The sequence below is a fragment of the Pituophis catenifer genome, unplaced genomic scaffold, assembly GCF_029215685.1.
Source record: "Pituophis catenifer annectens isolate HBS135680 unplaced genomic scaffold, rPitCat1.0.hap2 SCAF_2, whole genome shotgun sequence".
Lineage (NCBI taxonomy): Eukaryota > Metazoa > Chordata > Lepidosauria > Squamata > Colubridae > Pituophis > Pituophis catenifer.
The window spans coordinates 75,564,000-75,587,307 of record NW_027256882.1 but is presented as its reverse complement, the minus strand read 5'-3'; the positions used below and the strand labels follow the sequence as shown (position 1 = coordinate 75,587,307).

The 23,308-nt window shown below is 39.1% G+C and overlaps 1 protein-coding gene across 1 annotated transcript in view; it reads right to left on the bottom strand.

The window, feature by feature from the left end:
- DCP1A (decapping mRNA 1A) overlaps positions 1-23,077 on the bottom strand; it is a 34,318-nt gene extending 11,241 nt beyond the window's left edge. Inside the window, exons 1-8 of the mRNA XM_070933646.1 lie at positions 22,943-23,077; positions 18,496-18,536; positions 17,918-18,045; positions 10,998-11,064; positions 7,175-7,298; positions 5,459-5,569; positions 508-1,260; positions 52-117 (exon numbers count right to left, since the gene is read on the bottom strand). Coding sequence (XP_070789747.1) covers positions 52-117; positions 508-1,260; positions 5,459-5,569; positions 7,175-7,298; positions 10,998-11,064; positions 17,918-18,045; positions 18,496-18,536; positions 22,943-23,077 — 1,425 coding nt within the window. The remainder of the gene's footprint in view (positions 1-51; positions 118-507; positions 1,261-5,458; positions 5,570-7,174; positions 7,299-10,997; positions 11,065-17,917; positions 18,046-18,495; positions 18,537-22,942) is intronic.
- Between the last annotated feature and the right edge of the window lie 231 nt (positions 23,078-23,308).

The window sequence follows — 23,308 nt, the reverse complement described above, 5'->3', positions numbered from 1 at the left end:
GGAAGTTTTTCCATGAAGGCAATGTTACAATGCCTGGTTTTTAATATGTACCTGGTTTGCTTTTGACAACACTTTAGGATTTGGAAACGTTTCAGGCTCCTTATTTTGCTGTGTAACCTACAAATTTAAAATGAAAATAAAATATTTTATGTACAATTTCTTTCTTGCAAATTTAGCAGTTTTGAAATAACCAAACTCACCAAACACACACACATGCACAAATTTATTTATTCAAGTCATCAACCCTGATTTTGTTGTATTACCAATAACATTATACCTACATACATATGTTAACGATATGTAGCGCTGTATCACAAAACAGCATATTAATTAATTGAACTTATGGCTGATACAGAAGATCAAGAGAAGGGCATCCCTCATTCAAAATGAAGAAATTATGGCATTTCCAGACTCAAGAAAGACCATGGCATAATGACACGGGAGCCATTTTCAATAATGACTTACAAATGACTTCACAAGAAGTTTATTCACCTAAAAATAACCTACCTGATAGGGATGAATGACTTTACAAGTCAAAGCCTGTTGCTTGATGTGGGATTCCTTGAAACAATCTGGTGTTGCCAGTTGATTAATAGCAGAAGCAGCATTTGGTGCTACTGGGGTTTTAATAAGAGATTGCTGCATTTGGTCATGTTGTGGTGTCAACCTGAGTTTTTGAAGAAGATCTACACTGGGAAGTGATGTGTTTGAAGCATCTCCTGTATTTGGCAAAGTCATTGATCCTAGGAATTGGTTTTGACCAGAACTTACATTTTGTGTACCATGGTTCATATCGCACAATGGCTGATTCACAAGTGAAGGTATTTGCTTGGTAGTCTGCTGCATGACTTGCGTTACATTATTGTTTGCATTGATATTCTGCAGCACTGGACCACAAGGTGCTTCTGTTGCCAAAGTCGAATTAAGGATAGGACTTAAATGCACGTTATAGTTTGAAACTTTATTTACTTCAGGTTGTAAAACTGAAGGTGATGAAGTTAGTACAGATGGTACACATTCCTGTGGTAATAAAGTCAAAGAGTTATTTTTGAGGCTTGGAGCGTCCAGTTTCCCCAGAGGCTGATGGATCACTGTTGATTGTTCAAATGAAAAGGGTAAAAGCAAATTGTGTTCTCTGCATGAGGTATCAGTTTTCTCTATCCTCTCTGGATTGGACATGGGAGCTGTGGAGTTTTCCTTTGGTAATGAAGTTCCAAATAATTCTTCCACTGTTAGATGTTTAGGGATGGACTGACATGACTAGGAAAAAAAGTGTAAAAGTTTAGTTTAATATAGAATGAACACACTTGTTTCCTTGCATACAAATGAATGCCAAAGTGCTACTTAAAAAAAAAAGATTGCTACAAAGCCATCTAGTGCAACAAAAATTTTGCTGTATTCAAATGAAGCACATTTCCCCAATATCAACAATAATCAACAATTCTTGTATCCTAGTCTTGTCTCTCATTCAATCTATCTCACACATAAATATATACACATATACTATAACCACAAATATATAAATTTAAGGGAAACAATCATAAAATGTATAGTAACGAGGAAATCTATTTGTCAAAAACTCATCACTACAAAAAGAATGCAATATACAAATATAAAGGCAATCCTCGACTTATGTCCACTTGTTCAATGACTGAAGTTACAACCACTGCAGCATGCCCAGTCACATGAACACAATTCAAGCTATTTACAAACACAGAAATGCTTCAACTCGCCCCTACCTGCCTATCTCTCCACCCCCTCCAATCTATGCCCTTTTGGCTTTCCTGCACAGCAGCATTTAGCAATAGCAATAGCACTTAAGACTTAGACTTATATACCACTTCATAGTGCTTTATAGCCCTCTTTAAGCGGTTTACAGAGTAAGCATATTGCCCCCAACAATTTGGGTCCTCATTTTACCAACCTCGGAAGGATGGAAAGGCTGAATCAACCATGAGCCTGGTGAGATTCAATCTCCCAAACTGCTGGCAGCCGGTGATCAGCAGAAGTAGCCTGCAGTACTGCATTCTAACCACTGCTCTATGTAGCTCAGGACTTGATAGCAGCAGCACTGGGGCTGGGGCGGAAGGAGTCTCAGCCAGCTACTATCACCCCAGGTCTCAACTTCAGACCCAGTGCTACCGCTGCCACCACTGAAAAATGCTGCATCAAGCCCTATACTGCAACCAGCTATCCCAGCATCACTGCAGAAACGCCCAGTTGCCCCCAATGCCCGCACTCCACAGGCTTTGCCACGCATGGCTGACCTTCTCCATTTTCCTCCTATTGCTGCCAAAGCATATTCAGTCTGACCCGCCGCTTGCGCAGGCTGGGTTCCAAACAGACCCCTGATATACGGTAGATGATATACACATTTAGAATGAAGACAAAGAAATAAGGTAGTCCTTATGACCAGTATTGGGCCCAAAATTTCTATTGCTAATTACTAAGTGAATTTTGCCCCATTTTATGTTGTTATTAAGAGAATCTCTGCAGTTGTTAAAGTTAGCACTACAGTTAAATGAATCTGCCTTCGCCATTCACTTTGCTTGTAAGGAGGTTGCAAAAGGGAATCACATGACCCTATGAAACTGCAACTGCCATAAATATGAGTCAGTGGCTAAGTGTCCAAATTTTGATCACATGACCACGGGGATGCTGCAATGGCGGTTGATACCCCCAGACTTTTGGTCATGGGGGATTTCAACCTGCCATCTACCGGTGGGGCGTCTGGGATGGCTCGGGAGTTTATGGCTTCCATGACAGCCATGGACCTGACACAATTAATTCATGGCCCCACTCACGTGGGAGGACACACTCTGGACTTGGTTTTTATCTCTGGTCAGTGGCGGAGTGGTCTGGATATAGGGGATATAGTTATTGAACCCCTGTCATGGTCGGACCATTCTCTCCTGAGACTGGACCTTTTGACCGCTGCACCCCACTGCAGGGAGGCGGAACCGACCAGGTGGTTCCGCCCCAGGCGCCTGATGGATCCTGATAGGTTCCAGAGGGAGCTTGGGCCAGTTCCTGAAAATCTGGCTCACGACTCGGCTGAAGATCTGGTGGCTGCCTGGGATAGGACAGCCGCCGGTGCTCTGGACCGAGTCGTGCCTTTGCGGCCTCTGACCCGACGCCGAACCTGCCCGGCCCCTTGGTTCTCCGAGGAGCTGAGGGAGATGAAGCGCCGGAAAAGACGCCTAGAGAGTGGTTGGAGGGCTAGTCACTCCGAATCCGACCGAACACTAGTTAGGTCTCATATTAAGACCTATCTAGTGGCGATAAAAGCGGCAAAGCGTAATCACTTTTCCGCTCTTATTGCATCGGCAGATAACCGCCCAGCCGCCTTGTTTAGGGTGACCCGCTCCCTCCTATATCAGGGAGCGCGGGAAGACCCCTTGCAAGGGCAGGCTGAGGATTTTGCACAGTATCTGCACGATAAAATCGCTCAGATTCGGGAAGGCTTGGACTCTGACTGGGTAGATCCCGGCGGGGTGACTGAGGCTGGTCTTGAGTATGTTACCTGAGATGAGTTCGACCCTGTGACTCCTGAGGACGTGGACAGGATCCTGGGGAGGTTAAACGCAACCACATGTTTATTGGACCCGTGCCCCTCCTGGCTGGTACTGGCCACCCGGGAGGTAACACGAGGCTGGCTCCAGAGGATTATAAATGCTTCTCTGAGAGAGGGTTTCTTGCCTCCCGCCTTGAAAGAGGCGGTGGTGAGGCCCCTCCTCAAGAAGCCTTCTCTGGACCCGGCCGTTTTGGCAAACTATCGTCCGGTCTCCAACCTTCGCTTTGTTGCGAAGGTTGTGGAGAGTGTGGTTGCGCGACAGCTCCCACAGTTCCTGGATGAAACCGTCTATCTAGATCCGTGCCAGTCCGGCTTCAGGCCTGGGTACAGCACGGAGACGGCATTGGTCGCATTGGTGGATGATCTCTGGAGGGCTCGGGACAGGGGTTGTTCCTCTGTTCTGGTCCTGTTAGACCTCTCAGCGGCTTTTGATACCATCGACCATGGTATCATGCTGCGCCGGCTGGAGGGACTGGGGGTGGGAGGCACCGTGTTGCGGTGGTTCTCCTCCTATCTCTCTGACCGGTCGCAGTCTGTGTTGGCAGGGGGGCAGAGGTCGACCTCGAGGCGCCTTGCTTGCGGGGTGCCGCAAGGGTCGGTCCTCTCGCCGCTCCTGTTCAACATTTATGTGAAGCCGCTGGGTGAGATCATCCGTGGTTTTGGGGTGCGATGCCATCTGTACGCTGATGACACTCAGCTGTACATTTCCACCCCAGACCACCCCAATGATGCCCTCGAAGTGATGTCCCAGTGTCTGGAGGCCGTGCGGGTCTGGATGGGGAGGAACAGGCTTCGGCTTAACCCTTCCAAGACCGAGTGGCTGTGGATGCCGGCGTCCCGGTATAGCCAGCTGGTGCCATCTCTGGCTATTGGGGGCGAGTCACTGACCCCCACAGAGGGGGCTCGCAACTTGGGCGTCCTCCTGGACACACGGCTGTCTTTAGAAGAGCATATGACGGCCGTGGCCAGGGGGGCTTTTTATCAGGTTCGCCTGATACGCCAGTTGCGCCCCTTTCTGGATCGGGACTCCTTGTGCACAGTCACTCATGCCTTGGTTACGTCACGCCTGGACTACTGTAACGCTCTCTACATGGGGCTCCCCCTTGTGGAGCACCCGGAGGCTCCAGCTGGTGCAGAATGCGGCCGCGCGGGTGATTATGGGAGCGACGTGGCGCTCCCACGTAACACCTCTCCTGCGCGAGCTGCATTGGCTCCCGGTGGTCTTCCGGGTGCGCTTTAAGGTGTTGGTTCTCATCTTTAAAGCGCTCCATGGCTTAGGGCCAGGGTATTTGCGAGACCGCCTGCTGCTACTGATAACCTCCCACCGGCCAATACGCTCTCATAGAGAGGGCCTCCTCGGGGTGCCGTCGGTCAGGCAATGTCGGCTGGCGGCCCCCAGGGGGCGAGCCTTCTCTGTGGGGGCACCCGCCCTGTGGAATGAGCTGCCTCCTGGAATACGATTGATCCCGGACCTCCGGACCTTCCGTAAAGCCCTGAAGACGTTTTTATTTCATCAAGCCGGCCTAGCCTAAATGGTTTTTAATTGGGATTTTAAATTTTATGGATTTGGGGTTTTAAATTTGGGTAGCCAATGATTTAATTCTTTTAATTATCTTAACTTTTGCATTTGTATGTTTTTTGGTTTTGGCTGTTCACCGCCCTGAGTCCCTTCTGGGAGAAGGGCGGTATACAAATTAAATTAATAAATAAATAAATAAATAAATAATGGTTGCAAGTGTGAAAAACAGTCATATGTCACTTTTTTAAATGCCGTTGTAGCTTTGTACAGTCACTAAATGAACTGTTGTAATTCGAGGACTACCGTACTTCCATTTAAAATAGCACTTTATAAAGATAAAAAGGCAGGTTCTGATTTTCTCATACATGATCTTGGACTTGTAACACTGGTGTTTCGTATTCAGATGCCTCTGTATTTTCAGTCTTTGTAAGATTTCCACTTTCTTGTGTCCCTGAAATTAAGTCACTTTTCTGATTCTAAAAGAATAAAAAAGGAAGAAATATTATTTTTAAATTGCAGTTTGGACTAAATGAAATAATTACAATTTAAGTAATACCTTTAGGAGATCTCAGCAAGCTTTCTCCCTTGGATTGTGATCATGTGACCGTGGGGACACTGCAATGGTCATTAAGTGTGAGAACCATTTGTAACTCACTTTTTTTTAGCACTGTTGTAATTTCAAATGATTGCTGAACAAATAGTCGTAAATTGAGGACTATCTGTATACAGACACAATTTCAAGACTCATCCATTTTTCCCTTCTTACCTCTTTTTTAATAACAATCTTGCCTGATGACTAACAGTCCTGCCATTGTGGATTCTGGATGTTATTTAGCCAATTGTTAACTGCTGTTAGAGGCCCATCACTCTGACAGAATTCACACATCACATGGTTTGTTTAACCATGCTATGATGAATAAATGTGCTATCTGGCTTCACATAACATGCTCATACAAAATATGAATTATGTTGTTATATTATGATGATGTGTCAAATCACTGTGTTTCTTAAGTGTTTAATGAAAGCTTTTATGCGAATATTCAAAAAATAAAACTAAATAAAAAAATAATTCCAACCACAGGACAGTGTGCAGTGAAAAGGCTTAGGGAAATGTAAATGTAGAAAGCTTTTTATTATTGTGATGATTACAAAAGGATTTAAATCCGTTACTGAATATGCATTTCACCATAAACAACATAATATAGAGATCTGTAAATAAAACAAAACTTTCAGAGCATGAAATACTAATAGCAATTAGTAGGGACCAGGAACTTGCAATTGAGACCAGGACTGCCACTTGCTAGGGATGTGGTCAGAAAGCATGACATCACAGGACAGGACACACAGGCGATAACCCAGGCAGTTCTACTTGTCATCATAACCCAAGATGCATTGGCTCATTAAGTGGGAAGCTGAGGATATTCAAGATAAGGAGTGCAGGGATGCTACAGGTGAATAGGTAAAGCCCTGGGAGGACTGGCACAGGCCCCACCCAAGTCAGGGGAAGAGATGCCCAGTGCGGTGTGAACTCAGAAAGGCCGGGGTATGATGCCTGGGGTACATGTGTGCAAATGTAGAGAGACTGTTGAAAGAGGGCATGGGGGTGTGCGTGGCATGTGTGCAATTACAGGGGGGCTTTGGGAAGAAGACATGGAGCGTGTGCCTGTGTGTGCACAGGGAGGAGAATGAAAGAAGGCATTGGTGTGAGGGGGGGATTAGAGGGAAATTGTAGATGTGCGCAACCTTCTTTGCCAACTTTTCATTGATGTTACTTAGAAGAAGCTAGCACGGAAGGTCACAAATTGGTGTCCATGTTGTTTCAAGTCACTGCAATTGGTCGTAAGTGCAAGCTGGATGTCATGCAACCAAATTTTGCTCACATGACTGCGAGGATAGCGCTGAAACTTTGAATACTGATTGTAAGTAGTTCAGTAGCATTGCAACTTCAAAGTTACTGAATGAATGGTCATAATTTGAGGACCCTTTCAAGCATATTTGTGGGTAGTTATTTCGCTTTTAAATACATAAAATCCTAAAATCAGAATCTGGTCTTAAAATTATAACATGCACAATTTTCTTACCCGTTCATATTCAACCTTTGCTTTACTAAGCAACTCTAGAATATCTGTGCAACCATTAACTCGACTGACATGTTTTCTATCCTGAAATTGTTGCTGCGATCTCTGAGTTTCTTCCTGTACCACCCTATCACAAAAGAGAAGAAAAGACTACTTATATTTAGAATATATTTTAATAACATATACCCCTCTTGGAAAAGCATGATCTTAATGAATGGCAGAGCACACATAACAAACAAATTACCAACAAGATTAAAATGTAATAGGCAACATAGATTAATCAGTATAAAGTGTACAGTATTTATTCCTTTTTACATTGAACTTTAATATGCCCATTTTATTTTAATAAAATTATTTACAAATTGAAATAAGCAACCATTTGCTCTGACTATGGTTTGCTGAATAAGCTAATAGTGCTTTAATTCATAATACTGGGCCATAAACCAGTGAACAACAGGTAACTGCTTGTTTCATATATTGCACTAAAAACCTCATGAATGTTTTCTTCACAATTTCTTTATTGAGCACTTTCAAATAATTTGTGTTTACTACCTCCATTACAACTTAGCTGAATATATTATTAACTATTTTAAATATCTATAAACCACTGTGACAATACATTTGCCCAGAAATATAAACAATGTTTTAGAATAAAATAAAACAAAATACAATGTTTAATCTTCAGTTTTTTCATTGATTCAGAACATTTCTACTAATTTAAAATAAATTGGCTCAAACAACTTGAAATTAAGAAAAAACAGGTTTTAGGATATTCAACTAGGATTGAGGAGACCCAGATTTAAAGCTACCCTCAATGATGGCTGATAATTTGGACTAAATAGTCTCTCTCAATTCAACCCATTTCATAAAGATGTTGCTATGAGGATAAAATGAAGTGAGATTCCCAGGTAAACTGAAATGGGGGAAAGACAGGATATAGATCAAACTAGTATGACATGCTAACAGTAATGGAGCAGGTATCTATTTTTCAAAGAAAAAATGGTACAGATTATAGTCTTAAAAATTAAGCCAGGTAAAGATGCTATGAATCATTTTGGGTGCATTTGGAATGATAAGAATATGTAATAATATTAAAATAATATTGAACAACAAAAAATTTAATAATATTTTGCATTCTCACAAAATGACTGCCATGGCATAGAACTAGCTTAATACTGTTATAATGAGAATATTTTCTATAATCTCAATGGTTAACTCTTTTACAGTATATCAATATATCTTTGCCTTTTTTGGAGAGCGGGCAAAGCAAATAAAGTACAAGACTGCATTTTCTAAGGATGCATGTGAGCTTCTGTGTACTTAAGAGAAATTATTTAAATAAAAATAACACTAAATGTAGGAATACTATGTTTGTAAAACCTACATTGGCTATCTCTAGTCTAAAACAAAATCTGAATACATCCATCTTCTGAAACATAAGCCTACATTAGCTAAAATGTGGATTATTTAACATATTTTGCAATATAGCTGCTAAACCACATCAGGAAATGCAAACTGACCTTAAGCTGCATAAAGCTTCTAATTTATACCAATTTTAAATACATTTAACTTGGATTAGGTCATTACATAAATACACTTTAAAATTAGATTTGTATGCCACTACAACAGTGCAGGTATTATATATTATCAGATTAGTATAGTATCCCCAACACTAAAAGTATGATTAAGGGTTTGAATTACGGTCAAGGGAATCATATGTGTATTTTTCACCAATTCCTCACACCAAATCTACCAATTACTAGTACGGTTGTTATGAAACTTTTATACTGTCATATTCAATTTCAAAAGGGAAAACTTCCAAGAAAGGGCTTGTGGAAAACAATCCAAAAGAGAAAACCAAATGGATTAACTTTCTCCATTGCAAAGCTAAAATAAAAACTCAGGTACAATATACAGTGCAAAAGTAACATGCTACCCAAAATATCACCAGCATTGCTAACAAGAATAAATGAAGTTATTAAGAAAAAGTTAAAGTTACATTCAGAAAGAAACATTTCTTAAATTACAGATAAAAATCACACAAAGATCCTTAATGTGCTGCTTTCTGTGGACCCTAAGAATTGATATTTACTTGATGGGACATAATCAACTGCAGGGCAGTTCAGGATCCTTGGTATAAAGGAGTTAAATTGACATAGTGAAAGACAAACCTTTCTGAAGAAAAATCAATATGGCTTCTGTAATAAGTCCAACCTCACTAACCTTTTAGACATCTCTGAAAATCTCAACAAACATAGTAATGACTCCAATCAGGTGACTTGTTTTCAAAAGGCTTTGGCAAATTCCTTCACCAAAAACTTACAGGCATGTTCTTTTCTAGTTAAAGAACAGTGTAGGAATAAATTGACAGTTCTCAAAATGGAAGAAAGCACATACGGATTTATCCTGGGTTTTAGGTTTTTTATAGATACCTGGATTTGGTGAGGAACATAACACCAAGCTATTTAGAATGATAAAAATACAAAAGGTAGCAAAACCTTTTAAATGATCTTATTGAACTGAGCAGACATTAAAATGATTAATGTTTAATGTAATAAATACAAAATGGCCTTATAACCCACTGAGAATCATTTTGGATTGCAGTGGGACATAAATAAAATATGCTGGGTAAGAATCTCAGTTCATAGTGTCTTTATAAAAATAGATTGTGATAGATTACAATCATTACAAGCAAGGAAAATGTTAACTGGAATGAGTTTCTATATTAAATCTAATAACAATAACAACTTAGCAATGCTTGATTAGGTACACACAGATCATATCACTATTTTACTATACACTTATTGTAAAAGTTGTTAAAAGGAGGAAAAATGGAAGATACTTGTTTAAATTTATTTATGTTAAAACTGAACGGTTTTCTCAACAGAGAGGGAGGGATATGGCACCACACCATTCATCTCATCTCGGCACCACGCTACAGTATCATCATTTACAATGCAGCCCAGACCCAACAGGGTTCTGCCCTTGTTTGCATTCTGATTCAGGTGACCCTGAGGACACAGATTAGCTTCTAGGTTGTTCCAACAACCCTCAGAATGTTAACGACTGCAGAGAGTATAAATCCCTTCTTTTCCCCACCAGTTAGTTGGAACGGAAGAAGCTTTTTGAATGAGAAGTGAAATGTCTTTAAAAAACATCAGAAAATCCAGTTGCCTTTAAAATAAAAACACCTTTAGAGCAGTCATGACCTGGGTGAGTGAGAACCTCCATGGACAGTTGTTTAAATGCTTTTTGATTGAAAAGAAATATTTATTCCTTAAGAAATACTTAGGTTACATATTTTTTAAAAATCACATGAACTTTTATATGCTGAATGTCTGAATGTTTCCTGAGAATTCAAAGCCTCGTGACAATGCAGGAAAGTGCATCTTTGTATCTGGCATTTTTAAGATCAAGATGTTTGAAATTATAATTTATATACCACTCCATTTCCAGAGACTATGAGTGTTACAATACAATTATATTAAGATTAAAAACATCAATATAATTATAAACAATCAGTGCTACCAGTCATTGTGATTTTAAATTATCCCATACCTTAATTGCATACCTTAATTAAAACCATATCTTAATTTCAAATGTGAAATACAGAATTACAATTTGAATATTTGTTCCAAACATTAAGTCACAATGTATTTTTGTCATAATGTATTATATTAAGTCATAATGCCCCTTTAGAAGGTAGGTGAGAAGAAAAAAAAATCAAGCAAAAATCAATTTTGTAGTGAGATGCTATAAAACTAAAAATAACCTAAGCATGCTTAGTCATTCTTTCAATTTATATATTAAAAAATTAGGTACTTACTTAGACATGAGTTTTGCTATTCGATGACAGTCATTCTTATCATAAAACCAGATACTGTAAATTAACACTGGAAGATATTTTAAAGAAGTGGTTATTTTTTTTTTAAGAAATAAACTATTACAGAGGATATGTGAATAAAAATGTAAAGCAGCAGCAGAATGAATAGATTGCAATTTACTTAAAATCATTATGCAAAACTAAGTACTGCTACTATATAGTTTTCAATGTTAAGAATTAATACATAATACAGGTAGTGCTTGCTTAACAACCAAAATTGGGACCGGCAATTCCATCACCATGTGCTGCATTCACTATGACTATGACAAACTTATGACATCACTTCCAATTTGGTCCTTAAAGGAACCACCATGGTTGTTAAGCAAAACATCAAATGATCGCAGTTTACAATTTTACTTCCGTGTTCTCCATTAATTCTGCTTGTTGCAGGCCAGTTGCAAAGCACCCAAATGGCAATAATATGACTACAGGATGCTGCAATTAGTTGTAAATGTGAGGTCTGGTCACATAGTTTTTTTTTTTTTTTTTACATCATTGTAATTTTGAACATTGCTAAATGAACAGTTGGTAAGCAAGAACTATCTGTACCATAATACAGGATTAATATTTATATGACATTCATTACAAGATAGAGTTGTATAAAACATTTCAAGTTCAAATTATTCAATTCCACTTTTGTTGTTTTGACACAAGTTACTCAAACTTTCCCAAAAGAGTTCTGATGCTTGTTTCGTGTTAGAAATGCAGAATTAGAAAAGGGAAATTATTAATTTAAATGTAAAAACATTAAAAACTTTTAATAAAAACAAATTTATATCATTCTAGCCCAATAAGGGCCATGCTGATGGCACATATATTTCCGACCAGAGTTCTTTGTGCATGTCAGTCCCAGGGGGCATTGCAAAAGATGGGATAGTTGTTTGAATAGTGCCACATTTGCAGTAAATATCCTTGTCCTCTGGGAGAAATCCTTACTATTCCATGTGGCCTTTAGTTCTAGCCAAAACAGTATGCAATCTATTTAAAATCTCCAAACCGCCCAGGCAACTCCTCAATCGGTTCTATCCCATTATGAAGATGTTTAACTTCTAACACTATTTTGATAATTCCTGAAGTATTTTAAGTTCAAGGCAGATCATTTTGAGCAAAAAAATGCTTATGGGAAAGCCAGAACAATGTTGCAATACTTTAGGTAAAGCTGGAACAGCTGTTTCTAAACTCAGATTGGAGTATTTCAAATGCCAAATGGTTCACATTCAAAATGCTTACACACCACTTTTAACAATTATTACAACCAAGAAAAATCCCTATTCTTGAATTACAAAAAAGGCTAAAGACTGTTATCTCCAAAATGTGAGAAGTTAGTGATATATCAGAGGAAATAAACACTTGAATTGGTAAAGAATCCAAAATATAGGGCTGTAAATAAACCTATGTATGTAACTATACATTGCTGTTTAGAAGTCAATCAACAATTTAAATGAAATTCTGTAGTTCTGTAATTCTTCTCAGCCTTAAATTCTGTAATTCTTCTCACCCTTATCAGAGAGAAATTTTCAGGAAGTTTAATTGGATTTACTTCCAAGTAAACATACATAGTATTACAAAAATGAACTCTCAAACATGATTAATATCATGAACTCAGTTTTCCTAAAATTTAAAAACCGTCATTCATCCTACCTATTGTCAAAAAATAAAAAGAGGAAAAATATGAAGCATAAGTGGCAAATGAAGATGGCTAAAAAAAAATGTAGGGACTGAAGAAAAAGGATGAATGAAAGGGCAGGAAGAAAAAAAACATCACTTGGGAAGGACAGGTGACTCAGATGCAAACCAGAGAGGCATAAAAATATGGTGGCCAAGCCAAATATATTTTTTAAAAACCTGAAGTATACCCAATAAATAAAATAAAGCTCACCATATATATATAATTATCACACTGCAATTTCTGGATCATAACCCTAGTTTCAATCATTTTTTTTAGAGGAGACAAGTTCTATAAACTATATATTATTTAGTAGTCTGGTTGTCTGGGCTTTGGGACAGCAATATTATGGTATTGATCAGGGTTCCTACAGCTAGTTTCCCCCTGCATCCCAGAAAGCCTTCCATAGTGCAATGGTTCAGAAGTGGGGATTGCCATGCAATATATGAAGTCAGTGTAGGATCTGCTTAAGATCCTGAGAGTTCGTTGAAAATCCTGTAACCCATTAGGGTGCAGAAAGTTGTCTTTCTTATGCATTTGGACGTATTAGCTAAATTGGGATTTTTGGATCTCATTCTGTGAGATTCTTGAGACAATGTTTCTTCATGATAATATGCTAGGGATTAATTTTAATTTATCCATGGCTATCTTTTCCTTCTTGCCAGTTTGGAGCTAATTCAGATCATTTGGGGGATATGCTTAGTCTTGTAATTCCTGTGATGTGGAAAAAGCAATACATATCCAAGTGCAACAACTAATACCTTAGACGAGTAATAGCTAACCTTTTTGCCATCGCCTGCCAAAAGTGGGAGGAGCGCAGGGGGGTCACACGGGTGAGTGCCCACACCCATAATTCTATGTGCCCCACCACCTCACATACATGTGTGTGCCCCCGTGCTCTCCCTGCTTTTGGCACGCGATGGCACGGTGGGCCCAGTAGGCGCGTTTTTCACTCTCCCCAGGCTCCATAGCCTTTCTAGGAGTCTGGGGAGGGCGAAAACAACCTTCCCTACCTCCCCCGGAGGCCGGAAATGGCCCATTTCCCAACTTCCAGTGGGCCCAGAAGACCCAAAAATCAGCTGGCCAGTGCACACATGTGCGCTGGAGCTGAGCTCGCGTGCCCACCGATATGGCTCTGCGTGCCACCTGTGGCACACGTGCCATAGGTTCGCCAGCAAGGCCTTACTCTATCTCTTTCTAGGACTGTAGAAATAATGGTCTACAACAGGAGTCACCAACATTTCGGACCTCAGGGACCACTAAATTCATAATTTTAAATCCTGCAGACCACTAATATGATCTGCCTGATGACTGGCTGGGTGGGTGTGGCCAACTCGATGTCACTCACAGTGACTCTCTGCAGCAACACAACCATTCATTGCATGTATCCGGCCCAGGGGCCGTAGTTTGAGGACCCCTGATTTAGTGCAATATAAAAAATGCAAATAATTTTTCTGTGGACCACCAAAATTTTCTCGTGGACCACCAGTGGTCCATGGACCACCGGTTGGTAACTGCTGGTCTACAAAGATGAAAATGTGTTGGTAAATCCACCACCTGGAAGAGATGCAACTTTAATATGTGAAGCCACCTATTCAAGAACACCTAATAGAAGAGCTCATTTGGCTCAGCTCTAAGAAGACTAGAACTATCCAACTTCAATCAGAAGCTGAACAAAGGCTAATCTGGAGCTTTTAGAATCCCTGTGAGTTTTAGTAGGATTTTGCTAATCAATGGCATGAGCGGACAATAAAGAAAAACCCTTTGGTCTGATTTTGGCCACCAGAACCGTAATATTTTTGCTCCCTTACTAATATTTTTTTTATGAAGCAGAAATAAATGTACTGTACGGGAAGGCAAACATATCAAAATATGGAACCCTAAATTCTCTAGATGTCATTTCAAGCATTTCAGTATGAAGAATAATTAATCTAGAGGTATAAGCATGATGAAAAAAAAAACACAGTGTGTCTAAAGTGGATATCAAAGCCAAGAGCTAATGGGTTTGTCCTATCAAAGAAAGAAGAGAGATAAATACTTTGCAATAGATTGCAGTGACGGCTGCTGACACATTAGCTCAGTGCATCACACGACTGTACATATTTGACTGCTCTCAATTTAAACTCCATTATAAAAATCCTAATGCAATTCCATTGTTTCTGTCCACAGAAATAGCAAAACAGTCCCACTTCTTATCTTGGCTGAAAATGCTTAAGATAGCTACCAATTCATTCGTCTTCTGCAATGAAACACATGATGTCCTACCAACATTGCCAATCTCCTGATAACTTTGTCATTTTTTTTTACTGTGAGCACACTGGCCCACATTAAAAATGAAATTCTGTTGCCTGCTCTCAAGAGAAAGTATGTATCTACCCAAACACACACACACACTCATTAATCACAGTAGTGGCAAGTTTGAATATGTAGTGGAAAGAAGAAAATTCAGAGTTCACGAGGTTGAAGTACTCCCACAGTGTGTTACTAAAAGAGGTACTACCATATATGAGGTATGTGCTATTTACCTGCTGCATAACAATACTTTCAAATCAAATCCTTATTACAGTCATAGACTAGCATAAGGATAAAGGGGTACAAACAATTGGTAATTTAAAAAAACACTAAAAGATATAAAAGTATAAGATACATCCAAGTCTAATTTTTAAAAAGTTAAAATATTTAAAAATTGTAAAAATCAAGAGTAAAAAAATCTAAAAGGAAGGATAGAAATATTGAGCAGATGTAGGAAAGGGAACAGAAAAGTTAGCATATGGCAAATTAAATCTGTCACACAAAAACACACTTGAATAATGAACTAACTGCTCAATAAGATTAATTTATGGCATAGGTCATCTTCTGACAGATTTTAAACACTGCTGTGCAGAACTTGGCAATATTATATGTTGTAGCAGGATTAGTATCTGCAAGCAGCAGGGAGGTGTAGAATTGTCTTGTGCACCCTGGGTTTTTGTGCAGTTAATAAAACTGCATACAACTACTGTAGTTGTCTCTGTAATACAGGCACTGGAGGAGTACATACTCTGTTGTTCCTATATATCCAAAGTCATAGGGGCATTCTCTCTCTGGGTAGGGAATTTTCCTGTTGGCCTTCAAGGACAGCTGAGGGAAGGAAATTACATTGAGCCAGAGTAAAGGCTTTCCCATTATAACACTTTCAAAGCTCTTTAAATTTTCTTTGTATTTTCCTCAGCTAATTGCATCCACTCAACCCAAATTGAATGTTAACTTGTTCTCATTGTATGTTGGTTGCCACTTTTAAAGCGCTCCATGGCATAGGACCTGGGTACTTATGAGACCGCCTTCTGTCTCCGATAGCCTCCCATCGACCAGTATGCTCCCACAGAGAGGGTCTCCTCAGGGTGCCATCGGTTAGACAGTGTCGACTGGCAACCCCCAGGGGGAGAGCCCTCTCTGTGGGGGCACCTGCCCTCTGGAACGAGCTGCCCCCGGAGATTCGTCGGATTCCTGACCTTCGTACCTTTCGCCGTGCCCTTAAAACACTATTATTCCATCAAGCAGGGCTGGCCTAAAATATTATTTTAATGGGTTATTTTATTTTAGATTGTTGGCCAAACTATTTAATATTTTAAAATTGTTTTTAACTTTTATATTGTTGGTTTTTATCTTGGCTGTACACCGCCCTGAGTCCTTCGGGAGAAGTGCGGTATAAAAATTTAATTTAATTTAATTTAATTTAATTTAATTTAATTTAATAATTTAATTTAATTTAATTTAATTTAATTTAATTTAATTTAATTTAATTTAATTTAATTATTTAATTTAATTTAATTTATTAATTTAATTTAATTTAATTTAATTTAATTTAATTTAATTTAATTTAATTTAATTTAATTTAATTTCCAATTTATATACCGCCCTTCTCCCTGAGGAGTCAGGGCGGTTTACAGCCAAGATAAAAAACATAGAATACAAATATTAAAAAACATTTAAAAATATATATAAATTTTGGCCCAAAAGTTAAGAAATCACAGACTGATTAAAAGAATTTAAAATTTTCTTCTTATGCCAACCCGGCTTGCTGGAAAAGATAGGTTTTAAGGGAACGACGGAAGGCATTGAGGTCATGGATTCTCCTTATCTCCGGGGGCAACTGATTCCAGAGGGTGGGAGCCCCCACCGAGAAGGCCCTCCCCCTGGGGGTCACCAGCCTACATTGTTTGGCTGATGGCACCCTGAGGAGGCCCTCTCTGTGGGAGCGCACGGGTCGATGGGAGGTCGTTGGTAGCAGCAGGCGGTCTCGCAGATAGCTAGGCCCTATGCCATGGAGTGCTTTAAAGGTAATAACCAACACCTTGAAGCGCACCCGGAAGACCACCGGGAGCCAGTGCAGCTCGCACAGGAGCGGTGTTACATGGGAGCGCCATGTTGCTCCCATCACTACCCGCGCTGCTGCATTCTGGACCAACTGGAGCCTCCGGGTGCTCTTCAAGGGGAGCCCCATGTAGAGAGCATTGCAGTAGTCAAGGCGAGAGGTGACGAGGGCGTGAGTGACTGTGCACAAGGAATCCCGATCGAGAAAGGGCCGCAACTGGCGAATCAGGCGAACCTGATAAAATTTAATAAATAATAATAATAAAATAATAATGTTAGGCATGAAAAACCAGACATGCGCATGTAAGTTCAAATTAGCTACTTTATTGTTCTAAGCCTATTGCACAGGAATCTCCCCAGACTGGTAGTTTTTGCTTGAGAAAGACTAAATAAGGCTCAAAAGCATTAGGGGAACGGGGGTGGGGGGAATTAGACCTTGTCCTCTTGTGTTAGACTAGTGATGAGTTCAGACTAATTCCCGCTTGAGTCCTCCTCCCAACTGGGACAATCACTCTCCAAGATCATGTCACACATAAACACTAAAATCCTGATTCAATATACCTTTTGGAAGAAAGGCGTTTCATAAATATAAATGTTTGTTAGACATTAATGTCATTGCATAAATTTGCAATACCACAATAACTGTAATTACATAGATTACATCAATTGTTTGGACAGATTTCATACTTGGTGGCATTTGTGAAGTCGAACTTTGTGCAACTAAATCCAAAATCCTTTAAATAAAGGGTGTTAAACTGAGATTTTACTGGACTTAAAATAGGAGAAATTTTCTAAACTTCTACAAGTGGTATTTCCTAAATTATATATTCAAGGGCATACTTACAGTTGGCATTTCTATAAAGAAGAAAAGGTTCATGAAGTTGAAACTCCAAGTCTTTGTTTACGGGCTCAACCAAGTTGTGCATGTTCAATCGATTTACAATCGTAAAACCATGGTAAGGTGAAGCAGACCTATTATTTCAAGGGAAACAAACTATGGATAAACTGATCTGCAAAAGCAAAAGAAAGCTTGACAGCAGCAGCGTTCTCAAAGTGCCACTGAAGAGTAAGTTGAAAAATGAAGAAAAGACAGAGAGCAAGATAATTAGCAATACTCTGCATTAGCACAATCCTTGAGACTTTCTGCAAGAGACTATGGAGTGCTTTGTGCAAACAGAAGCACAGTTTCAAAGATTCTATACCAAATTTTAAAAGTGCCTATTGCCAAACAGAATCACCATTCAGAGACACAGCATCTCTGGATTCATTTCAACACATTATGCAAACCATAGCACTGATTAAGAATAATGCAATATTGTTTAATTGCCCTAGTAAATACAATATTATATCAGCAAAAGACAAATGTCACAGATTGTTCTACTATACTGTTAATCCAATTATTCCTGAAAGTTATTTCATTACCTTTTATACACAAATAAGGTACCTTCTATGTCAGTCTTCTCCTATAACAAAGAGAAACAATAACAACAAATTAATTCAAGCAGGTCATTTGATGCATTCCTAAGTTTCATTAAATAAGAAATTATAACTATGACATAATGAATGAGATTGATTTAATTCAATAGTAGAGGATGTTATATCTCAGTCCGAGATTCACACTGATAACAATTCATTAATACCTTCACTAGAAATAATTTCAAAAATATTGACTGCATAATAGTAGACTTGACAATATATCATTAAAAAGTTTATAATTACAGTCTTCAAATTAATGATATAGTCATAGATTTTGTAATAGTAAGACTTAAAAAAAATAAAACTACATCATTTATTGGTCTAGCAACTTCTTCAAGCATATTAGTAAAAGAAAGTGAGTTAATTTTTAATATTAATCATACCACTAACAGCAAAGTTAAATATGTAAGACATTTTTGCTTTTTTCCAGGTAAAGTCACCATAAAATGCTAACACTTATGGATTACAAATTTAAAGAAATTTCTATCACACAATGTTGTATCACAGAGCATTACATTTTCATACTAAAATCTGGCACATGAAAAAGAATATATGCTTTCAACATCAAGACTTCAGTTCATATGTGAGTGACCACACTATATTGCTCAAATTTTATTCACTTCAGGGACAAAGTGTACAGGTAGAAATGGTGAACATACAAAAATTAAAAAGTCAAGGGTCTGAAAAATGTAGGTGTAGAACAAAGAGACCATCAACAATATTTTATTGTTTGTACGGTAGATGATTTTCTGCTTGTTATGAGCAACAAAGGCAACTTTCAAAGAAAGCAATGATTCTATCAACTGACAATCGGCTTCTGGTGATGATGTCAACATAGTTTGTTTATTTTCTTGGCAAAAAAACCAGTATGGAAGACATTGCCATTGTGTACTGCCATTCTTTTTTTTAAATTTGATTTCTCATTCTAACCTATATGTCCTAGTTGTCTCCCATTTAAGTACTAAATGGATCTCATCTTGGTTACCTCTTCTGAGACTGGGCTAGCCAAAGTTTGCTAGACAGCATTCAAATTGAAATTAGTCAGCAGGAAAATTGAAGAACAAGAATCTCTAAGCATCCAGAACAAAAATGTTTCCAATATTACAGTAAAAGTTCTTGATTTCCAACATCAAGAAGTTACAGTACAAAAACATCTGTTGATAATCCTTCAAATAATCTTTAGTCCCAGATCAGTTTTAATGAGGCTATTCTTGTTCAAACAAGAAAGTCTTGATAAACATAACACATAGATTCTAATGGCATAATTTAAAATAATTGGGAACTAGACTGCATATAGATTTGATAAATAAAATTGTTCTATTCTTTTCTTTTTAAAAATAAAATCATATTTATATATTGACATTATTTCCATGTAAACATACTTTATTCAGAGCAGCAGTACAAAGAAGGAAACAATTAAACCTACAACATTTAAGTTTGCCAAACAAACTACACCAAATTGATTTACAATACTATCAATGAGGAGACTTTAATATATTACTTTTCAATAATTTTGGCAAATAATTTTGATTTTGAGGACTCCATGTCTTGGAAGACCCCTTAGGAATCCTGAAACTACATTTTAAGAAACACTACTCTAGAGGAATAAGAAAAGGTTAGCTAAGAATTGCACTAAATTTAATTTATTTTTCAGTGTACGCTATTTAAATTCAATGTACAGGTAGTCCTCAAACTTACAACAGTTAATTTAATGACAGTTCAAAGTTACAACGGCACCGAAAAAGTGAGTTATGACATTTTTCACTCTTACAACCGTTGCAGCATCCTCATGGTCATCTGATGAAAATTCAGATGCTTGGCAACTGGCTCATATTTATAATGGTTGCAATGTCCCAGTGTCACATGATCACCTTTTGCGAATGTCCGACAAACAAAGTCAATGGGGAAGCCAGATTCATTTAACAAATGTGTCACTAATTTAACAACTGCAGTGATTCACTTAATAACTATGGCAGGAAAGGTCATAAAATGGAACAAAATGCAACAAATGTCTCACTTAGCAACAAAAATTTGTGCTCAATTGTGGTCGTAAGTTGAGGACTACCTGTATTACTTTTTCAGCATGTGCTATATTTGAGCTCAATTTATTCCTTTTTTAGCATGTGTTATTTAAGTTTAATTTCTTTCTCTAGTGTTTAGTTTTTCTATGCAAACTCAATTACTGTTTGCTTTATGTCATTGAGTATTTCTTTCGAGTAGAAATTATTCAAATTAGGAACAAAACAGTATCATCTTTTGGTGTGTCAGACACACCTGATTTCCCCCCCCCCCTTTATATCTTCTAAATTATTTGTAATTGGAAAGCTCTATATCACGGCTGTCAAACTCGCGTCTTGGATGTGTCACACGCTGGCCATGTCCACGCACAGTTTAGCGAAGGAGGGAAAGCCCCAATATGTCACGTGATGCCGTGACGACGCAAGTTTGACACTCCTGCTCTATTTTATACTCTTTTCCACATAAATATATTTAAAGTTTTTAAAAAGACTTCTTATATTACCTGTTTCTTTTTAAATTACATTTTATTTTATTTTTATTTACCTCATAAGAGATTGGTTCATCTTCCTACAAAGGGATGGGGAAGGAAGTGGTTTCACCAGCTATGTATCTCAGTGCTATGGGGCACTATACAATTTATTTCATTCCGTGCCCCATTTAATTTGCCACAAAACAAAATCAAATTGTAGGGACACAACAAACCACGATTACAGAGAGAACATAGGTGAAGTGCTTCCCTGAAAAATAGGTGGTGGCAACAGTATCACCTAACTACTGTACTAAGTCAGGGTGAGTAGTTAGGAGGTATAGTTCCCAGGAGCTTTCTGAGAGAGGTTTATCAACTTTTTACCCTATATAGAGCAATATCAGGTAGACCAGATTAAGAAACCTATACCATATCGGTCAGGACTCCTTTTATCGTAAAGTAGCAGAATCTTGCAAATCTCGATATGTTTCCTCCAGCTTCCTCACTTTATCTTTATGCAATCTAGGAAGAGTTCTAGAAAAATCTAGGATGTTTACTCAAATTAGTTTCTTGGAATGGGCTCAATCCCCACTTGTGTTAGTAGACAGAGGCTCTTCTTCCTGTCCTTCAAAGCAATTCCCTACACCCTCTACAGCTTTGCTACTACATGTTCAAAATATCCTCAACTATCTGAAGGGAAAAGTCCTAAAGTTGCTATAGTTAGGATTTATGAATGGAATAGTGTACACAAGGTTCAATGCCACATCCAGTTTTCATGCCCATCAAAGATTAAATATTTTATTTCATGTTTGAATATGGCATTAACCAACATTTCACAATTCCATACCTGCAAGAACTAATGCAATTTTTAATGCAAGAATATGATTCCTGCTAGGACATAGAAGGAAAGAAAAAATTTAAAAAAAAAACAACCACCACAACATACAGTAAGTTGCCAAGACTCATTTTACATTTGAGGTATTTTTAACATTTCTGTACGCCATAAGCAGACAGAGTACATATCAGAATACAACATTTTTAGTAGCCACAGTATTGCGCAGAGCTGTTCTTAAATTCTGAAAGATTTTTCATATTTAGCATCCATACTGAATTTCCATACAGGTTGAATAATCCATAGGTCGAAAGCACCCGAAGGTGCTTTTTTTTTTTTTTTTCTTCAAGAGGCAACTGGACTTTCTGGTTTTTCTTTGAAGACGTTTTGCTTCTCATCCAAGAAGAAGCTTCTTCAGCTCTGACTGGATGGTAGAATCTTTCCATTCCATTCAGCTCAGTCAGAGATGAAGAAGCTTCTTCTTGGATGAGAAGTGAAACCTCTTCAAAGAAAAACCAGAAAGTCCAGTTGCCTCTTGGGGGGAAAAAAGCACCTTTGCGTCAACCATGACCTGGACGACCACACAGGTCGAGAGTCCAGGAGCAGCCATTTCGTTTATCTGCGAAACAGGCCAACTACATAACCATCACTTCTGAGGGGAATTGCTGTTAGTGGCCAGCTACCACCGCAGCTCAGCTTTAACCTCATTTTAACCCGTGGAGTACCTGAAAAGCAGCGGAGGGCTGTTACGCAGGACCCCAAATTACTTGAGCGCTGAGAACCACCGTATTGCGAGGAAGGGGCGGAACGACCAACGGCGACCAGTTGCCTCGAGAAAGTGGGTGTGTTTCGGAGCTCTCCCCTTGAGGAGCGGCTCCGCGCCGCAGAGGGACGGGGCTAGAAAGAGTCGCCCTCCTTTTCTTCCACCAACCCAGGAAGAGGCTCGCTCCGTCGAGGGAGGGCAAGAAACCGGAGGCGCCCCAACAACCGTTAAGGCGCGCCGTGGGAAGCGGTGTCGGGAGCCACGCAATCCTCGAGACCCTCCGCCCCGCTCGGCCTGGAGGCCACTGACTCACCCATTCGTTGGCCTTTGGACTGAAGCGATAAAGGGCCACCTGGCCGGTCACGTCGGCGATGCTGGTGATGTAGGGGTCGTGCTGCTTTAAGGCCGCCAGGCTCATCTCTTGCCCCGCTTTATTTAGAGACTCCATCTTGGATCCGGGATCTCGGCAACAGCGGAGAAAGGAAGGAAGAGAAAAAGAGCAGGGGAGCGGAAACCGAGGGGAGCGCAGTGATATTCCGCTCTGCGTGCAACCTTCCTCCTCCGCCGGGCGAGAATTTGTACCCTGCACTTTCCGTTCCGTCCTTGAGGGGGAGGGGCTTGGGGCGTCAGAGAAGTCTCCGCCGTTTTTTTGTTTTTTTGTTTGTTTCTCGTTTTTTTC